We start from the raw sequence: 21,202 nt of genomic DNA, 5'->3' as shown, positions 1-21,202 counted from the left end.
ATATGCACATTCCTAAGGGTGCAAAACCACATTACATATATGATTATGATTTCAGACTATGTTAAAAAAAACTGCAAAAAAAAAGGTGACTATTCTATACTGCAAAACTACAAAAACGTAAGTATATGATGAACTTTTACTATAGAAACCCAATCCCAAATCCCCACCTCCGCACCCCACCCCCAATAAACTTTAGGATAGGATAGTGTTTGGTTCTTACTATTTGTTGGATTTTTCATTTCTCTCTTATGCACATAATGGCAGAAGAGGATTAACAAACGTTTGGAATACGTGTACATTTTAATAAGAAGAAACTGAAATGATAAAAGTGTTCTTGTTAAGAATGAGTACGACTCTTCAAATATAAAGCAGTTAAATATATTTTTATTTGGAAGCAAAATTAACTTTAAGATGCTCTCCATAAGAATATTAAGGAAAAATTTCTGATCATTATCACTGTTACCAGTTTCTTTTTGTGCACATTATAGTGATAAAAAGGACTTACCTTCACATCCCTGTGAATTATGTTATTATCGTGACAATAGCGTAGAGCTTCCAGTATCTGTCTCATGTAGTGACTGTAGAAAAACAAAAGAAATCTAAAACTGTAACAACGTTTTATTTTTAAAACTTAATATAGAGTGTCCCTAGTTTGTAACTCCCACCTTCATATTCGCTGCCCGCAGACACTGTTCCATGGAGTAGACAAGACTGGTGGGACGTGAGGCTTAATAATGTAAAAAGTTGGCAGACCCATACGTTTATAAGCTTTGTGAAGAAATTTAACTTGTTCTATAGTTTCTAAGATAACCAAGCCAAAAGAATTTCACACCGTTCATAGATGACATAGCTCTGCAAACTAAAAATTCAAGCTGAAAACATGGTGGGGAGAAAAAGCAAGTCTCCAACGCTCAGTTAATTGTACTTAGTTACAGTGGATTGCTATTAAGTGAACAGTGCTCAGAGGTACACCTCGGATTCTGACTGAAGGGGTGGGAGCCTTTTATCTGCCAGCAGAGGCTGGCTCTCTGCCTTATTTCCATTTAGCTCTAAGGACAAACAAGAGGAAAGAACCTCCTTATGCGTGCGATTTCTTTTTGCAACATAATCAAGTTTTAGCTGGGGCATCTTTTAATAAAGCAGAGCTGTTTAGGGCCGAAATCCTAGGAAGTCAGACACCTCAGATGCATCGCGTGGCCAGCAGGGGTCTGCAGAGGCTCCCCTCGAGGTCCAGGTGAAAAACACAGGAGGAGTTAGCATTTTAAAGAAAGGCCTTAAACAATGCTTAACAGGGTCAACTAGCCACAGGGTGTAACCAGAGTAGAGTATTTTTCAGTATTATTTCAGAGCTTACTCTGACTCCACCCCCCACTAATTTTCCAGTTGTTTTTCTGTAATCCTGCTATTTCTCTCTTTGATCATCTTTCTCTGTATTCTACTCCCCTCTTTCTCTTTTTTCCTATTATCCGTCTTCCTTTTTCATTTTTCCCTTTTCCTTCTCAGCCAACCATGACAGAAATGCTATATAACCAACATTATTTGTACTTATTGAATTTTGCCTCCTTTCCAGATCTTATATTCCTCACACTTTAAAATAAAAACTAAATAATTTAATAGTACTTGTAAATGCCCTTGTGTGTATCCTTGTGACTCAAAAAAATTTTTTTTCTCTACTCCTGCTATACAATTAAAAGGCATTTCTATCAACTTCCCTCTTGGATATGCTACTATCAAACTCACATAATGTCCTTCTCATTGGCATATGCATCATTTCGTGTACTACAACCGATCAAAAGTTTCCATTTTTTAAATGAAAGGTAGGAAAAGAACCTCCAGACTTCGTTCCTACACTTACTGTCTCCTCACAAGTGGGCTCTAGGCAGAGAACTTGGCTCATGCAGTCCTTAGTTGTGATGCCAATTTTTTTTACTTTGCAAATGCACACAAAGGGGTTGTGGTCATATACTCTTGGCCTGGTCCTGTGCAGCCTAGAATTAAGTTTCTGTTTAAGTTAGGGGTTCTTAGCTTGGCCCTTTCCTGCTTCAAATCAGGCTGTGAAGGATATGTGTGTGACCCTCTGTAATGGCAGACAACAAATATGAAAGCACTTTGTAAACTCTAAACCATGCTACAAAGGGTAAAGTCATTATTATTACAATATTACTAAGTTTAGTCAAAGGTTTAGGAACACCCTATTTGTGCATCTCGATGTGAACATGAGAACAGTGGGTAAGTTTAAATCAGGTAATGTGGACATAGCTTATACCTATAGTATGGACTACTTTGGATACATAGTATTAAGATAGCCACTTATATATTTGTAGTCTAAAGAAAATTCCTATTTCAAAGCGTCATTAAAAAGAAAATCTCAATGAACGAGCATTTTTAATCTAATTATCAGAGTGCTCAATTATTTGACCCAAATATACATACATATCAGAATCTCTGGAGTATGTTGGGGGGAAGATACATTTTTTTTTCTCCCCAGATAGCACAGCTTAAAGTGATCTTTCTCCACCCTCCCAGTCAGGACTCTGGGGGGCTGTGCATGTGAATAGTGTGCAAGCAAAACAGAAAAGCAAAATCCACCCACATGTTCTAGAACTGCTGACTAAATTTTAATTAGAAAGCTTCATTTTCATGAATCATCAGGGTGGCCTATACTTTCAGAAAAATGTCGCAATAGAGAAGTTTGCCTCTATCTCCTGTATGGATCAGGAATGAGGACAATTCAGTGGAAGCAAAGAACTGGCCAGCAATCCACTCACTTCCTTTGGTGAGTGATGAAATTGGTGAAAGAAAAGAGGGGAGGAGACTCTAGGTACAGAGATTATCGCTCTTGCTAGTCAGAAGACACCTTATCTCTGAAATGCTCTTAACAGAATGTCCCTGGCTAAGGATTACCTATGGGAAACAGAATCCAGGATCTTTGAGGCATGGCTGGCTTCCTGGAGGATGTCACTGAAGCTATACAACTCCCCGGGGGCATACAATGGAGCCATCTCATAACTGCAATTCTCCCTTGTGTGTGGGATCCCACATGTAGACACCCCATCTACTCTGGGAAATTGCCCTTGAAAACCCAGACCTCTCTGGTTCAGTTGAGCCTTTTGATCACCTGTAAAATTGTAATTATTTAGTAAAGCTTGGTACTAGAGAAGAAGACTGCTCTGATTTGTAAGAGTTTGATTTGATCATCTGATCTTGTATGTTAGTGCACTTGACAACTCATCACCCCTGAAGGAACAGAGGTAATCACTAATTGGGTTGTAAGGACTGTATGCAGTTTTATTTTAGGCCATGCTTTGCTGCTTCTCTGGAAGCTCAGCCAATTGGAGAAAAACATTATCAATTTGATTACTTGGTGTCTCCGAGTCTTCCTACAGTTGTGGTCTCACTAGAATACTGATACAAGCTAAATTTCCCAACAATGAATCACAGAATCAGAGGAGGAGGGGAAGTTCAAAGTCAACTGATTGAATGTTCTACAACCAAAGGAAGGCTCTACATGCCCTTGTTATGTGGTCATGATCATCTGCAAAAGGGGACATACCTAATACTACTTTCTGAGGATGGCCTTCCCTGCCTTTTGTCATTTTTAGGAAGAATCCTTAATAAATTGTCCCAAATCTCTCTCTCTGCAATGTCACCTACTGGTTCCAATACTACTCCTTACTGGTTCATTCTGGAAAGTTCCTTCCATTAAAAAAAAAAAAAAAAAATTACCATTTTAACAGAAAATATAGGTAGATTTTAAAATCAACAGGCTTTCATCTTGATGTATGGAAGCATCTACCTTTACTATAAACCTTGAGATTGGGAAAGATCCCCCAAGTAATCTCACTGTATGGCATCACCTCTACATATTACTATTCTCCTTATGCCGATACCCAGGCCAGTGGCACAGACAGGCTCAAAGTTAAGGAAAAGCAATATGGATGAGTGGGGAACAGGATAAAAGTGGTACTGTTTTAACATCAACCCTGACAGCATATGTGCCAGGTACCTGTGAGAAGTAAGGGAGATGATTCATTTTAAGAAATACCAAATAAAAGCTGTGCTGTCTAATTAATAGGTTTATGACCTATTGGAAATATGTATGAACCACCCCCCACCAACAATGGAGCCCCCAACCCTTAGACACTTCACTTCCTGGTTCTTGTTCCCCTCTCCTTTTTGTGGGCTTATTTTTGCAGGCTTTGCAATGAGCATGCACCAAAGAACAAAGGGAGAAGGGAATGAAACCTCTGTGTCACCTCAGGGAATGTACATTTGTTCCAGTCAGACTACTTTTTCCCGTATATGGGCATAGGAGACTTCCGGGTAAGGCTGTAACGTCTGTAGTACTCAGCCAATGAGAAATCAGGGGAGGGACTTGCACACTAGGAGATAAACTGTCTGCTGTGATTGCCCTGGGTGTGCCTGTCCATCAGACACCCGCTCTTGCAAGAATGTTGATTAAAGCCTCACTTCACAGTGCTCCTAGGTGCTTCCCTGCATCCCTCCTTTGACTGGGTCAGTGGGTTTATTTCTCACAGTACTCCAGTGTTACTGTGGTCCAAAAGGAAAAAAGTCATCTCCCTTCATCAAGCTTCACTGTTTTATAAAAATCCATGTTCAGAATTTTTAGTTTTCCCTATTTGATGTTGCTGTTGAAAGAGTTCAATTTGGGAGAGTACAAAAGGCAAGTTGCCTCAAATTCTTGAAGAAGTAAATATAAACAACAAGATGCAAGGGTCTGAGAGTTTCATTCAGTTGGATAAAGTCGTTTACTGCTGTATGTTAAGAAAAATCAAGATGGCATTGACTATTTTGGTATTAAAGAATGCTTTTAAATTCTGAAGCACAATACAGAATAAAAAATTTTAATTGTGGTAAGAACTCAAAACTAATAGGAAAATGAGATTTACCCCTTCCCCTTCCCCCACCGCCCTGTAGAATGTGCTTTAGCGAGCACGGCACAGAAAAAAAGAGGATACCCAACCTCAGTTCTACCATGAATACATCAGGAGTTCAAAGAAGTCATTACAATTACTGTATATAAACTTTCATATGCTGCTTCTCCCTAGCTCCAGCAGCACGCAACAGCAGCTACCTCAATTGAGTATATTCTTCATCTTGTGCTATAGCTATGGCTGCTCGGTCTCCTGAGACTGGGGCCCTTGCTCCTTAGCCAGGAAGAGGCAGGGCACTGAATCTGAAGCCACTCTGAGCTGAAGGTTGTATTAGATAGTCCCTAAGCTATTGCTACCTGTATCTGTCCAAGATGCCATGGTTATATAAAGGATGATAAGAGGAAGTTATAATCATTTAATGGTAACTGTTTCTCAGATGGTAGAAAGTTTTAATAAATCCTAACTGGTTTGTGGGTTTGAATCCTTCAATATATTATGGCTGGTGACTGAGGAGACCCCATGTATTAAAAAGGCAACCCACTGAAGTGGGTATTTATGATATGATTGAATGACACCAAAGCAGAAAGCTATATTGCTCCAAATCTATAAGCAAGTGGCCCAGTGCATGGTTCCTGTGATTTTTCAACTTTACTCCTTATTTTGACTCATTAGTCCTGTACAACAACTTGACTTAGAACAATGGCCACCATTTGCTTGGGAGATCACACACTGGCCTGAAGCAAATATATCTGGCAGGAAGACTGTGCTATTATTTCTATTCCTTCCACTATTCTGTGCATTTCATCAGATTAACTGGTCACATAATAATGTGCTATCACTAAAAGGCAAAGTGAAGAACTAAGAAGGCTCAGCTGCCCAAAACAATGATCACACATAACCCCCACCCCCCCAAAGTTGATTCTTCATAGTTCTTGAGCTACCAAATCCCTTCTTGAATAAAAGTCATCCCAAACGGGAAAGGCAACAGTACCATGTTAAACTGTAGACTCAGGTTAAGAAATTCGTTGTTCAGTATTTGTCATTTCCAGTCACTATTCGGCTCCACTACTGCACACTAGAACAGACATGTTCCTTGTAGGAAAGAGTGGCAGTCTCTTCCTCATCAGTTCAAAAAGCAGGTCACTTCATGTGATTTCTCTGTCATTTCCTTCTTTTATTTCCCCTGTGACCTCTGAGTCAATACAAATTACATACCTGGCTACAGCTTCACTGTATACAAAACCAGCGTCAGCTCGCTTTACGATTTCAAAACACAGATCTGCGCCATCCATACTGTAGAGAAATGTGAGGAAAAAAAATATGTAAGAGGAAATCCCAGGAAGAAAACACTGAAAATGAATATATTGTAACTAAGTCATTAGTTGGCTTACAGCTAATGATTCTAATAAGTTATTTAAATCTCCTTTCTTTCAAGGAAAGATATATAAATTATAAAGGATATTATAACCATCTTAACACTGAAAATCTACATGGAAAGAAGTACAAAGAACAAGCAAATGGTAGCATCAAATAACACGAGGTGTAGAAAATGGACCATAAATTTCCTTTAAGTTATCACAACAAGAAGCCTCAGAAAAGGGCAATGCTGGTGGCTATGGACATATTTTTGAGTCAGTTCCAAAATTATCTATACTTAGTCATGTCACGTAATATTTTAAGAATCCAACAAGGATTCTAAAATATTTAGGTATAGTTATCACCACTAAATGGGCATTCAAACTATATACTGTAGAAGGAAAACAGTAGCTAATTCATAATTTCTTTTTGTTCACACTCCATTACCAAAGTCAATCCCTACAAACATATTCTAACACACTGATGTGTTGGTGATGGAATGTCACTCTTTTGCCCCAAACTTAAAATACTTCTTCTTTATTTCTCAGATCAGTAAGGTCTCTTGTTGTGTCAGCCACACCTCACCTCTTCTACCTGTCCTATCTGATGGCTCCTCAAGTATACATCACTCTCTAGGCAGGCTAGTCTTAATTACTATTCCCCGAACATACAGTCTTCTTTCTTTTCTTGTCACATGCTTCTGAATACATTGCTCTTCATATTCAAAACCTGCTGTAATCCAAGGCCCCATTCCAATCACACCTTTCCCAGAAAGCCCCCTAAGTGAATTACTAACCACATCAAGGCTTTCATTTGCTTAAATTCTATAACAACCCTATATGCCCATATCCTAACAGTTAGCACTTAACACACGTTTAGCATTTACATACATATACAGGACACTTTTGCCAGATTGTATCTGGTAGTGAAATTATTCAAATATCAATAGCTGACATTTTCATAATGCTTCAAGGCATATGAAGTGTTTTCAAAACCAGTATTTCATTCATTCACTTATTCAAGTAGCTGAGACTCCAGTGTATTACACTGAGGAAACAGGCTTCTAGAAGGGAAACTAAAGAAACTATTCATTACTATTACTAATAATTACTAAGTAGGTATTAATAATAATGAATTATCAATACTCATATTACAATTCACCAAGCATCATGGGAAACACTCCTTGTTATATCTTCATTCTTACAATCACCCCACGAGGTCAGCACCCTTCTCATTCTCAAATAATTTGTATGAGTAGACAAGTAGGTTACAGGGACAGGATTCAAATCTGTGTCTATATTCACTGCTCTTCCCATTACCTACAGCTACACCTGCTGGGTGTACAAGGAAGAAATGCACATATTCAAGCTCAACAGTTCAACAAGATGTATAAAGCCCTAAAGAACAAGTATGTTGTGTTGTTTTGTTTTGTTTTTTGAGACAGAGACAGAGCATGAGCAGGGGAGGAGCAGAGAGAGAGGGAGACACAGAATCCAAAGCAGGCTCCAGGCTCTGAGCTATCAGATGCTGGGCTCGTGACAGCTCAGAGCCCGATGTGGGGCTCAAACTCATGGACTGCGAGATCATAACGTGAGCTGAAGTCGGACGCTTAACTGCCTAAGCCACCCAGGAGCCCCAAGAACAAGTATGTTTTATACTTTCAACATACTCCCACCCAGTACCCAGCAGAAGACTGAGCACACAGTAAATATTTAATGAATAATTGACCATATGATCTAAATCTTGGTGTGGTTTTAAGAAAAATTTTTTTAATGTTTATTTATTATTGAGAGACAGGGACAGGGCATGAGCATGGGAGGAGCAGAGAAGGGGGAGACATAGAATCTGAATCAGGCTCCAGGCTCTGAGCTGTTAGCACAGAGCCTGACATGGGGCTCGAACTCACACACCACGAGATCATGACCTGAACAGAAGTCGGACGTTAACCAACTGAACCATCCAGGCGCCCCTCGGTGTGGTTTTGTATAAATGAAAATACTTTCACATTTATACAAGGGTTTACAACATTTGCCTAGTTTCCAGTTCACAGCTGATGAACATTTTCCAATGTCAAATAGAATTCTTCTGCACAAAATAATCTTTGTGATGGTGTAGTCTGCTCTGAAGTATGGTAGTGACCATTTTCCACCATTGGAAATAAAGCCCAAATGAACATGGTCACATGTTTGAACAGTCATGATATTCTGCTAGAGTAAAAGTCTTATAAGGAGAGTTGCACTTGTCCTAGGGGTCGGGGGGCATATACAATAAAGCTGTTGATATACTCCTGGAAAAAAATTTAACATGCTATACTGCCCTCACTAATCGTGAAGGTGTCCTTTCCTCTACCTTGCCCCCACTAGGCTGACTATTCCTTTTTGATCTTTGCCAGTCAGGAGGGAAAAAAGTAAGTCATGATTGCTTTAATTTGCATTTCCTTGATTACAAGAGAGGCTGAATATTTTTCATTTCTTTGTATTGTGGGGAGGAAAAAAAATATTATTTCTAAATGGGCTGCAATTTAAGCTGGTTGCTTGATCTAGGAGAACTAAGGGACCCCTTCCAGTGAATGAATTGAAGTTTTGTTTAGGCGGTTTCCTGTTTAATTGTGAGATGTGAGGATGAGCACTATTCAGCGCACATGAGAAAGGAGTTAGGCAAAGGAGAGCTAAATCAATCGCATCGTCAAGAAATAAGAATCTGGGAGCTTTCCTGAGAGCTGGAGGAAGACTTTTTTGGAGGGACCTGGAAGAGGGAAAACAGCAGTCTGAGGAGTAGGAGAAGGTAGTCAAGTGGTGAGAGGCCAATGCCTAACAAGGGAACCAGTCAGTGAAAAAAAAACCTGGAAATTACCAGCATGGATCGACACATTTTTTGGGGTGTTATATCTGAAATACTAGTATTTGAAATGACAGTCTCTACACATGCACATACACAGGTTATTTTCAGGTTTCTAGGCTTTCCCACTGACCTGTCTCTTCTTGTATCTGGTACCACACCATTTTTAATACTGTAATGGTGTTTTTCAATATTTTATCTTATGTTTTTTAAGTAAGCTCTACAGCCAACATGGGGCTTAAACTCATGAGATCAAGAGTTGTACACTCTACTGACTGAGGCAGCCAGGCGGCCCTCTAATAGTGTATTTTAATATTTGGAAAAATAAGTCATTTCATTATTATTCTTTGCTAATATTTTATTATGAATTTTTTTCTTCCAGCTGAACTTTAAAAATGAGTTCATCAAATGTTAAAAATTTTTTAATATTTTGCCTGAGATAGTTTTATATTTATAGATGAACTTCTAGAAATTAACATTTTTCTCATATTCTCATCTATGAACATGATATGTTCTCTATTTCTTTTCATGTCTCTAAGTCACAGTTTTAAGGTTTTCTTCATATTGGTTCCAAATATTGATTATTGGGGTTTTTTGCCCTAGGATACTTTTAGTCACTCTTATAAATGAGATCTTCTGGGCATTGTACATTTTTTATGACGATGGTTCATAACCTGGGGTAACAAACAAACTCACCTGTGTAACTTTAAATATGCATGCATGTTCCTTCAGGAGCTAGTCTGAAAGTCAGTCATCGCTGTGAAAGTAATCTTCTATTATTAAAGCTGTTTGATTAGTTATTTGTAACACTGATATTAGAGTAAAAGGCAATTCATTAATTTTAAATTTTGATGTATGGAAAAATGAAAAATACTATTTATGCAAATTTTATTCATCACTGAAATTTAATATATATATTCATAATACAATCCCGATATAACAACTTTGAAAAGTTTGATGTCTCAAATCTTTGATCATCTTTATTTGATAATACTTCTAAAAACAAGTGCAAGGCTTCTTTCATTGTTTTTCTCTTGCTTCCCATCTTAGGGTGTTTCTGGGGCTGCTAAGGAGCTTCAAAAAAGCATGTTCTAAACTTCCCTGCTTGGTTCCATTCCAAGGGAGTAAAATAAGAGGGAGAAGAAACCCTGCTTTAGAAGAGTATGGGGAATGCTTCTACCCTACATGCCGAGAAAAACTATGGGAGGTTTACGTTGACTTGTGAAAGCAGTGGGATCATGAATGATCTTAGCTGTTCCTTTCATCTGTCTGAATTTTAAAAATTTTACAATAAATGTAAATTACTTACATAATTAAAAAAAATCCAAAACAAATATGCCAAACAAAATAGATCACACGTCTAGAGGCACAATGTATGGCTGACCATATGTTGAAGGGATCAGAATATAAGCCACCTTGGCATAGGATTATTTTGAGCTGAAGGCAATTGAAAAACACCAGACACAGGAAGAACTCTCTGATCTTGTCCATTCTGCCTGAAAATGGAGGTTTAAGTTTCCCTTTGTAAAGGCGTTCCCCTCTTATGTACTAGGAAGAGAACTACTCCTACCTGCATAACAAACCTTACTAAACAACTCTTACTTACCACACATTTCCTGGTTGCCTTGCCACCACTTACCCGAGACCCCCAAACTCCCCCCTCTTCCTTTTTCTAGTCTCTTCAGACTGTATTACTCTTTGTTAAAATGGTATATAAGCATCTGGGTCTAACCACCTCTTTTGTGGTTTTCACTTTTTTCCTGTGAGGGTGTCCCCCGACCCCAATGGTCCTGCCATGTGCATATAAAATAATCTTTATTGGGGTGCCTGGGTGGGTCAGATGATTAAGCGTCTGACTTCAGCTCAGGTCATGATCTCACAGTTCATGGGTTTGAGCTCCGCATCAGGCTCTGTGCTGACAGCTCAGAGCCTGGAGCCTGCTTCGGATTCTGTGTCTTCCTCTATGTCCTCCCCGAATCATGCTCTGTCTCTTAAAAATGAATAAATGTTAAAAAAAAATAATAAATCTTTTTTCCTGTTAGTCTGGTGTTGGTCAGTTTAATTCAGACCCAGTCATTTAACCTAAAAGGGTAGAGAAAAGGTTTTTTCCTCCTCTACAGTGTATTCTGTAAAAGCAGAAAAAGAGGGGGCTTGTAGGAGACTCGCAGCTGACTGTAGGAAGAAGTGCTTCTCAAATTAACTGTGGTGAAGGAGCAGTTTCCACTCCCCCCAGGTATGTTATGAATCGTTATTTTTATAAAACACAAAATCACGTGCTATGATTTCACAGCAATGTCAGATTGCTCCAACAGTTTCTAAATGCTTACTCTCAATTTCTGTACTTACTTCATCACAGACTGATAACAGTTCATCACAGACTGATAACATTTGGTAGATTGGAACTCATTTGCAAACTATTCTTTGAGGAACACTGTACAGGTCAGACCAAATCTGAATCTCTCTAACTACCATTTCCTCTGAAGGTGAGAAAAACAACTACAGAACTGGATGAAACAAAAACAAAAAAATTTTTTTAAAGCTTAAACAGTATAATGAGTGAAACACTACCTAGTGAGGATGGGGAAAGGTTTTGAGCTCAAAGAGGTGAGCGAGAGATGCTTCTGCCCTAGGGGTAGGCAGCACCCCATGAGAAGGAGGCAGCCCTGGAAGGGGCAGGGTGCATATGTGGGGAACTCTGAAGAATGGGCGAGGTGGATATTGGACTAACAGGGCCCAACTGCTCTTCCACTTGGAGATCCAAGAGCAGAGACTGAGCTACCGCAGGAGAGCCTGCCAAAGGCTAGGGACCTGAGAAAACACCCCATACTCTGGGCTGGGGTGATAAAGAGTTGTATTTTGGAAAGTGGGGTAAGGAATATATTCTGATATGTTTTATTAGCATAGAGAAATTCCAATGCCTACCACGAAGACAAAACATCCACTTAAAAATTTCAGCAAGGATCAACAATTATAAAAAGTGACACCACAGATTTGAAAAAGCAAACAGAAACTTCAGAATGAAAAAAATCCAACACCGAAAGTCAGAACTTAGGCAGATTAGATAGCTGAAGAGAAAATTAGTGAACTAGTAGATGTAGTCAGACTGAAGTATGTAGAGACAAAACATGGAAAATATGAAAGGATGAGAAAGGGTTACAGGGAGAAGGTCGGCATATATTTTTATTGACATTTCAAAAGTGAAAAGAAAGGCGCCTGACTGGCTCAGTCAGTGAGTGACTCTTGATCCTTGGGTCGTGAGTTCAAGCCCAACGTTGGGTGTAGCGATTACTAATAGATAAAAAGTGAAAAGAAAATAGAGCAGAAACAATACTGAAAATATAATGTCTGATAATTACCCAGATATGATTAAAGATCTCAACCCACTGATTTGAGAAGCCCAATAAACACCAAGCAATAAAGAAACCTATAGCTAGACACATATCTGTGAAAACTACAGGAAACCAAAGAAAAATAGAAAACCTCAAAAACCGTGCAAGAAAAGAACAGACGATTAGAGTGACAGCTGACTTCTCAATGGCAACAGTGGAAGCCAGAATACAGAATAGAGAGCAGTGGAAAGGGATCTTAAACTAGTTGCCAACCTAAAGTTCTCTTCTCACCAAAAAACCCCATAAAGAATAAAGGTGAAAAAATGTCCTTCAGATTAGCAAAGAAACCAACAGAATTTGACAGCAGCATACCTATTCCTAAAGGAAATACACAAGAGTATTCCTTAGGTAGAAAAAAAACAAAGTGGAATGAAAACTCAGGGATGCAGTGAGGCATGAAAACATAAAATGTGGAAAATATGTACAGTAATCTAAATGAACAATGATTAAATAAAAAAATATTTTCTCACTCTTTGAGACCATATGACACAATAACTATTGAGAGATCAAGAGAGGAAGAGAGAGTGACCTTAAAAAAAAACTACACAACAATAACATGTCAGGAGGCGTACTGTAATTTCTAGGACAACGACTAAGTCCTCTAACTTTTTTGATGTCAGGGCCCTTTTCTACTTAAAAGATGATTGGGAACCCCAAATGGATGATGTCTGTGTAGGTTTTGTCTATCAATATTTGCTGCATTAAAAATTAATGCCACCTGGATGGCTCAGCCAGTTGAGCATTGGGCTTTGGCTCAGGTCATGATCTCATGGTTCATGAGCTTGAGCCCCACATCAGGCTTTGTGCTGACAGAAATGGAGTCTGCTTAGGATTCTCTGTCTCCCTCTCTCTCTGCCCCTCTTCCACTCATGCTCATGCTCTCTCTCTCTCTCTCTCTCACACACACACACATACACAAAAAAATAAACGTTAAAAAAATTTAAAAATTAAAATCCAGAAATGTAAAATTTAAAATTAAAATTTTTAAATTAAAAATTTAAAAATTAAAATCCAGAAATGTAAAAAAACATGTATTTTAAAATGACAATAGGGGCGCCTGGGTGGCTCAGTCAGTTAAGCGGTCGACTTCGGCTCAGGTCATGATCTCGTGGTCTGTGAGTTTGAGCCCCGCATCGGGCTCTGTGCTGACAGCTCAGAGCCTGGAGCCTGTTTCAGATTCTGTGCCTCTCTGACCCTCCCCCGTTCATGCTCTGTCTCTCTCTGTCTCAAAAATAAATAAACATTAAAAAAAAATTTTTAAATGACAATAAACCCATTACATGTTAATAGGAATAATATTTTTCATGAAAAATAAGTATCTATTCAAAAACAAAACAAATTTAGTGAAAAGAGTAGAACTGTTCGGTGTTTTGCAAATCGCTCTGACTTCTGGTTTAAGACAGCTAGCTGTTTCTCATATCTGCTTCTACATTCAATCTGTTATAATATGTTATTTGGTTGAAAAAAAATGAGGAAAATCTGGCCCCACAGAGATATATAATTGGAAGGAGGTATATCTTAATAGGCCTTGCAGATATTTGAGAATGTTCTTCTTTGATACTGCACCCAAGACTCAAAAAGTGGTAGTTTCTTAAAGGTAAACTGCAATGTGGATTCTGAAACCATATCAATGAACTTTGGGTACTGTGTTACATTGTAATCCATTGTCTATCTTGTTCTTTGAATAGATGTTTTACCTGTGCATGACTCTGTAACATCACACATTAGTCATCTGAAAAATACTAGTCCACAGAGTTGTGCAGATTTTCTAAATACCGACACATTTGATTACACATTATCAAAAAAATCACATTTATTCATACCCCCATTGATTACATTAGAAACATCCTTTAAGTCCTGGTAAGCTATTAAGTTTATGGTGGCAGATACAAGTTTTCCAAAATTGTTATTTTCACTTGGAAGTTTGAACTGCATCATTGGTGACAACCACTGTGAGTTGTTTTCCCTTGAAGCAGCAGGGTCACTTCGTTCATTTGTGATTAAATGTCTGTCACATACCCAAGTTTGAGGAAGCATGGTTTGTCTGTTAGTCATTCTCTCAACTAGAAATGATGTTATATATGCACAAAATGCTAGGTCAGCTTACAACTGATAACACTGCACAAGTGCTTTTCTGAGAGCCATCAAAATTCTAAGGTTTATAAGCACTAAGGGTATGTTTCCTAATCATGATATAGCTATGTTAGAAATAAATAAACACAGCAAATGGGAAATCCTCAAATGCTTGCTTAGAAATTGAGAAAACCATGCTAAATAACCTATGAATCAGAAGAGGGGTGCCTGGGTGGCTCAGTCAGTTGAGCGTCCAACTCCTGATCTCAGCTCAGGTCATGATCTCACGATTTGTGGGATCGAGCCCTGCACTGGTCTCTGTGCTGAGAGCACAGAGCCTGCTTTGGATTCTCTCTCTCTCCCTCTCTCTGCGCCCCCCCCCCTCATGTGCATACTCACCCTCTCTCAAAATAAACAAACATTTAAAAACAAAGAAACACACAAATAGATATCTAACAATAGGAGAATTGTTAAATACATTGTGGTAAATCCACAGGGCAGAGTATTATGCTGCCATTAAAATGATGCTGTAGAAGTATATTTATTGATATAGAAAGATGTTCACAATATATTAAGATGTATAAATATATATATGGGCACATATGTGTGTCTGCAGAGGCACAGAAATTTTTGGATATCAACACGCTGTTAAAGAGTGGGTGGGTATTTGAAATTTTTGTTTTCTTCTTTTTACTTTTACTTAAAAAATGAACAGGTACTACCACTTTCATCAGACTAAACATAACTCTAAATGTTAAAAGAAAAATAAAACACAAAAATACCCCTTGAGAAATGGAGCTAAAACAGTATACACAAAGCAGCCTGTATCCATAAATTGTAAGTTTTTAAACTTTAAATTATTGAAACATAACAGAAATATTACAAATACTGATGTAAAATTTTAGAAGAAAAACTAAAGTGACGTTCTATCAGGAGAAAAATTTTAGAAGGACAGTAAATTAAATCCAACAAGGGTAGAAGGGAATAATAATGAACAGAAATTAATGAAGAAAAACACAACAGAGAGCAAGAAAAGCAAAAATATTTTCTTTAAAAAGATTAATAAAACTGAACTGGAAAATCCACCTCATTTGAAAACTGAACAATATGCTTTTATTATACAGATCTCAGGAGAAATCATCAGAAAATAAGGAACTATTTTAAGCTGAATAACAAAAATAACCACATCAAACTTGTAGAATGCAGGTAAAGTAGTACTTACAGGGAAATTTACTGCTGTAAATGCATATATGAGGAAAGAAGGGTGAAAATTTATGAACCCGTCATCCATCTGCATAAGCTATATAATGATCATCAAATTAAATTCAGCAAGTTAGAAGGAAATAACAAAAATTTATGAAATGGAAAACAAACATATTAGAGGGATTAGCAAAAGTTAAAAGTTGTTCCCTATGAAATGATGAATCTTTGGCAAGACTGGTTAAAAAAAAAAAGAGAAGACACATGTAGCAGCCAATATGAAGAATGAAAAAGGAGATACTTCATATCTTGCAGATAAGATGACACTGAACCTCTATGCCACAAATTTGAAAATCTATGAAATCGACAAATTTCCCAGAAAAATAAAATTCATCACAGTGAACACAAAAATAATTAGAAAACCTGGATAATTCTTTACTCATTGACAGAATTAAATCAGTAATTAAAAACCTTCTGGCATAGAAAACTGTAGGCCTAGATGGCACTTCTGACAAGTTCTAGGGAACATTTGGAAGAGAAAATGAATAAGTAGCAGAACAGTCTCCAATTTATTTTATGAAGCTAGCTTACTTAACCTAGATACCAAAACCATTAAGGACAGCATGACAAAATTAAAGGACAGTCTCATTAACGAACATAGGTGCAAATAACCCAAACAAAGCACCAGCAAATAAAACCCAGCAATACGTAAAAATTACATCAAGACCAAGTTGGATTTATCAGAGGAATACAAAATTGTTTTAACGTCTGGAACTCAATGACTAGAATTCTGAACACTGAGACAGACTAAAGAAGAAAAAATTAGGCTAATCTCAATAAATGCTAAAACCATTTAATAAAATTATGTATTTAAACTTTAGGAAACTCTTAGGTCAAGAACAAGATGAAAACATCCACTCCAAAAACTTATATTCAACACTATTCTAGAGGCCCTAGTAAGGGCAAGATCAAGAAATAAAATCAATAAGAATTGAAAAAGAAAAAACAAATTGTCATTATTTACAGATGGTATAAAGTGTATATACAGAATACCCAAAATAATCTAAGGTAAAATTATAATCAGCATTGAGCAAAATTATTCTCATAAATCAAAAGAAAATTTTTAAAAGATATTTTTTAAGAATGTAGAAATAAATCTAATATAAATGAAGAGAAAATGATCTTTTCCACAGACTGGAAGACTTAATACTATAAACAGCCAATTTTTTTAAATGAAAGCAAAAATTCAATGGAATTCCAATCAAAATCCTAGCAGGTTTTGTGGAAACTGTCAAGCAGAATCTAAAATGTATATGGCACTGTAAAAGGACAAGAAGATTCAAGATAATGTGGGAGAATAATAAGGTGGGAAGATTTGCTCTATTTGATTTCAAAATTTCAATAATATAAGGCTTATTACTTAAGCGTGTATGCTATTGACAACAGGACAGAATATACCAGAGAGCCCAGAAACAGATGCATACATACATGGCTGGTTGATTTATGAGGAAGAGGGGACTACAGAGTTTTGGGCAAGGATACTCTCTTCATTTTTTTTTTTTTTTTAATTTATTTTGAGAGAGAGAGAGAATCCCAAGCAGGGGGGAGGGGCAGGGAAAGAAAGAATCCCAAGCAGGCTCCATACTGTCAGCCCAGAGCCTGATGTGGGTCTTGAACTCACGAACTGCGAGACCATGACCTGAGCTCAAATCAAGAGTCGGACATTAACCTACTGAGCCACCCAGGTGCCCCAAGGAGACTCTTCAAATAAGCGTGTGCTCACGTCAACCAGGAGACATGTGCGTGAACATTCATGGCAGCATTGTTCACAATAGGCACCAAGTGTCAACGAACTCAAATGTCCATCAGAATGGGTAAAGCACTGGTATAGTCAAACAACAGAATACTACACAGCAATGAAAAGAAATTAACTACAGGCACACAGAGGAATTTGGCTGAATCCTAAAGATAAAACACTAAGTGAAAGAAGCAGACAAAGCAGTACACAAACGGTGTTTCTTTTACATATGGTTCAAAAACAGGGATAATCTTATTTTGTTGTAATAAATAAAGCTAGCATTTGCTGAGTACATACTATGTGACAGGCATTTTCTAAGTGATTTCCATGCATTAATTCATTTAATGGTTGCAAGAAGTCTCTGAGATACGTGTCATTACTACCCCTATTTTAATTAATAGAAAACTGAGGAACAGGAAAGGTTAAGTAACTTGCCCAAGAGATCACACAGCTAGTAAGTGGAAGAACCATGATTCAAACTCAGGCAGTTGGACATTAGAATCCATGCACTGTCCCTGCAAAAAGGCTCAGGTTACAAAGAGGGAAACTTCAAATTCCTGTTCAAGGCTCTGAGTTATTAATGGAAAAGAAGGGATTACAGCTAAGTAGGTAAAGTCACAGTACAAGGGAGTGCTCTGTATAACAAATCCAGTTTCATGCCTGCTCCAGAATCACCCAGAGGGATCTTCAAAATGCACAGCCTCCATCCCCATTCTCTCTGATGATACATGTGTGAATGCTGCACTGTTGAGATGGTTTAAATAAATTCTCTAGATTTAATAAGTTTGCCAATAAATGTTTTAATCCTTGCATATACAAATCAATCTCTATTGATTAGGAAAAAAACATTAATTATCCTTTATTTTCTTCTAATTCAGGGCTTTGCTTGTGCTACTGTCTTGATGTCTTCACAAATGTCCCATAACCACCACCTTTTCCCAACACTTTTGCTCTCTTTATGCCCCTGCCAGAAGTGGCCTCTTTCCACTTTTCTGCCTGTCTCCCACACTGACAGTGATGCCCTCTGTCAACTCTGTACAAGCCTGCATGTCTGCCCGCCTATTCTACCTCCCAACTGCTTCCTCCACTGATCTCTTAGGGACCTAAGGGTCTGTGCCTCTCTATGGTCATTTAGACCTACACTATCAGTATTTATTTATTTCATTGACAGGCACCTGTGTGGTCTGCCCACTTGGACTATGAGCAACTTGAGGGCATAAACAGGTCTTTCATGGTCACCATAACATACCACACATTGATGAGTATGTATAAATATTTGTTGGTGGTAAATTCGTTTCTGAGAGAGGAGTCATGTACGCATGACCTTTCTTTACCCTTCCCGTATTCTAAACTACTTCATTTTTGGGAAGGAGTTAGTTACAACAGTGCATATCAGAGTTTCAGAGGAAGGAATGGGTACATCTTTGAGGGATTCAGACAGTCTTCATGAAGCAAGCAGCCTCTGAGATGGGTCCCAAAGAGTAGGGGGAAGGGGAAGACGAGAAGCAGGGTAAGAGGGTGGGGACTACAATGTAATTAGGATAGAGGGCAGCCCCTCAGGGGTGCCTGGGTGGCTCAGTGGGTTAAGTGTCCAACTATTGATTTTGGCTCAGGTCATGATCTCATGGTTTGTGAGATCGAGCCCTGTGTTGGGCTCTGTACTGACAGTACAGGACCTGCTTAGGATTCATTCTCTCTCTCTCTCAAAATAAATAAATAAATAAGAAATGAGGGAAGCAGATCAAGGCATTTTTTTTTTTTTCCTGACAAACAATAGTACAGCTTGGAAATGAGTCAACATGTTAGGTGGGTTTGGAATGAACTGTGGGACTATTTAAGGGACTATAATTTGAGCTGAGCTCTCCTCTCCCACCTATGCTGTAAACTGTACACAATCAACTTCCTTCAGTATGAACTTGGACAGGGACCAGAGAAGGTTCTTACAAAGCACTGTTAAGTATGTTATGTAAGTAGATGGAAAGCTTCATCTTTTTAATGGGGAAAGGAATGGTCACTGTAACCAGAATTACTTTGCAAAGCAAATGCTGATACATTGCGAAAGACATTAAAATGATTGAGCATATTCCCACATGCCTATGTACCAAATGTATTTCTTTTTGGTAACTGACCACTTCTGTCCTTGCCCATTTGTATATGAAGCTTAATATCTTCCCTTCCATCGGGGTGAGCTCTCCTTATCTATGTTCAGAATAGAAACCTTTTCTGTCAATATTCAAGCAAATTAATTTTCCATTTTTTTTTCAATTTCAAATCTGTTGATGTTTTCCTTTATGAATCCCAGTCCTTTGAAGTTATAAAAGCTCTCCAAAGATCTGTTAAATAATTTTAGTTTTTGCTAGCTCTCCTACGATTTGATTTGTTTATATAAACTATTCTGTCTGTGGTTTTGTTTTTTGGAGAGGGAGTTGAATCTAAATCGACTTCTGAACTGCTAGTTTTCTCAACACTATTTAAAAAAATCCTTCTTTCCCTATTATATTGACTGCACATTAGCACGTGTCCTGCTGAAAAGACTCCTATTCAAGAGGAATGCCTGGTGCTGCCTGGCTGGCAAGCAGTGTTTCCTGTCCTGGGTCCTTCTAAGTGGATCGATGTGATGGCGAGTGTGGCTTGTGCTAGTTGTGTGGGTTGGAAAGTTTAGTAGTGCCTAAAAAGACAAATCCCACTGTGGGTGCTGCAGAGTAGGTAATGTCTGAAGGGGGTTTCTCTTGGCTCACTGAGGGAATGAATGTGCTGAGAAGGTCTTCAAAGCGAGAGTGACTAGACACAAGGAGACAGAGCAAAGGAAGGGAAAGGTTGCCAAGAGGGAAGGCAGAGCATTAATAAATCCTGCTACCTCACAACCTTGCTTGGGCCCAGCATGGTACAGATTTGAAAGCCGTTTTAGCCCACATGCCAAAGGTGGCCTCCCTTGGTTTAGGCCCAACCTGAACATTTGCAGGGCCTGAGGCAAGTGTACGAATGGAAGCCCATGGTCCCATACATCTGAATATTTAAAAGTTATTTGTCTGATTTACAGACTGCTAAATATGTTCTAACCTTCTTCCCTGACAAATACATTTTCGTAAGGACCTGGAAGGTTAGGTTCTATTAGGAATTCTTGGGTTCCTCAGAATTCATCACCAGAAAACCATGGCATCTTGGGGTATCTGGCCCTTGGTATGCTTTTTCCCACTTCTAGCTCCATGTCTAATCTTACAGCTTTCTTAGGCCATGGCTGACATCCCAAGGTACAAGAGTTGCCAGTCCAAGCGCAGATTTTGCAAGCACTTTACAAGGCCACTGACTCCCCTTATAATAGTGTCATCTTCTGCCATTCCTCTACTAATTCTTGGGTTTTTTTTAAAGTTTATTTATTTTGAGAGAGCGTGCATGCACACAAACACATGGTAGGGACAGAGAGAGAGAATCCCCAGCAGGCTTTATGCTGTCAGCACGGAGCCTGACGTGGGGCTCAATCTCATGGACCGTGAGGTCATGATCTGAGCCGAAACCAAGTGTTGGACGCTTAACTGACTAAGCCACCCAGGCGCCCTGATTCTTGTTTCTTAATGTGGGGTCAGTTAAGGTTCTTAGTTACAAGAAACAGAAACCAACTGTGGCTGATTTAAGCAGAAAAGGAGTTTATTAAT

At 38.4% G+C, this 21,202-nt stretch overlaps 1 protein-coding gene across 13 annotated transcripts in view; it reads right to left on the bottom strand.

Annotated features, from left to right (window-relative positions):
* The window catches only part of CASK (calcium/calmodulin dependent serine protein kinase), a 359,937-nt gene that overhangs the window by 182,605 nt on the left and 156,130 nt on the right, over positions 1 to 21,202 (bottom strand). For all 13 annotated transcript variants that reach the window (XM_081793028.1, XM_081793029.1, XM_081793034.1 and 10 more), the window contains exons 4-5: positions 6,111 to 6,188; positions 506 to 578 (exon numbers count right to left, since the gene is read on the bottom strand). In XM_081793028.1, coding sequence (XP_081649154.1) covers positions 506 to 578; positions 6,111 to 6,188 — 151 coding nt within the window. The remainder of the gene's footprint in view (positions 1 to 505; positions 579 to 6,110; positions 6,189 to 21,202) is intronic.

Source organism: Panthera onca, chromosome X (assembly GCF_046562875.1).
Source record: "Panthera onca isolate mPanOnc1 chromosome X, mPanOnc1 haplotype 2, whole genome shotgun sequence".
In the NCBI taxonomy this organism is placed as follows: domain Eukaryota; kingdom Metazoa; phylum Chordata; class Mammalia; order Carnivora; family Felidae; genus Panthera; species Panthera onca.
This window is presented reverse-complemented; position numbering and strand designations above follow the sequence as displayed.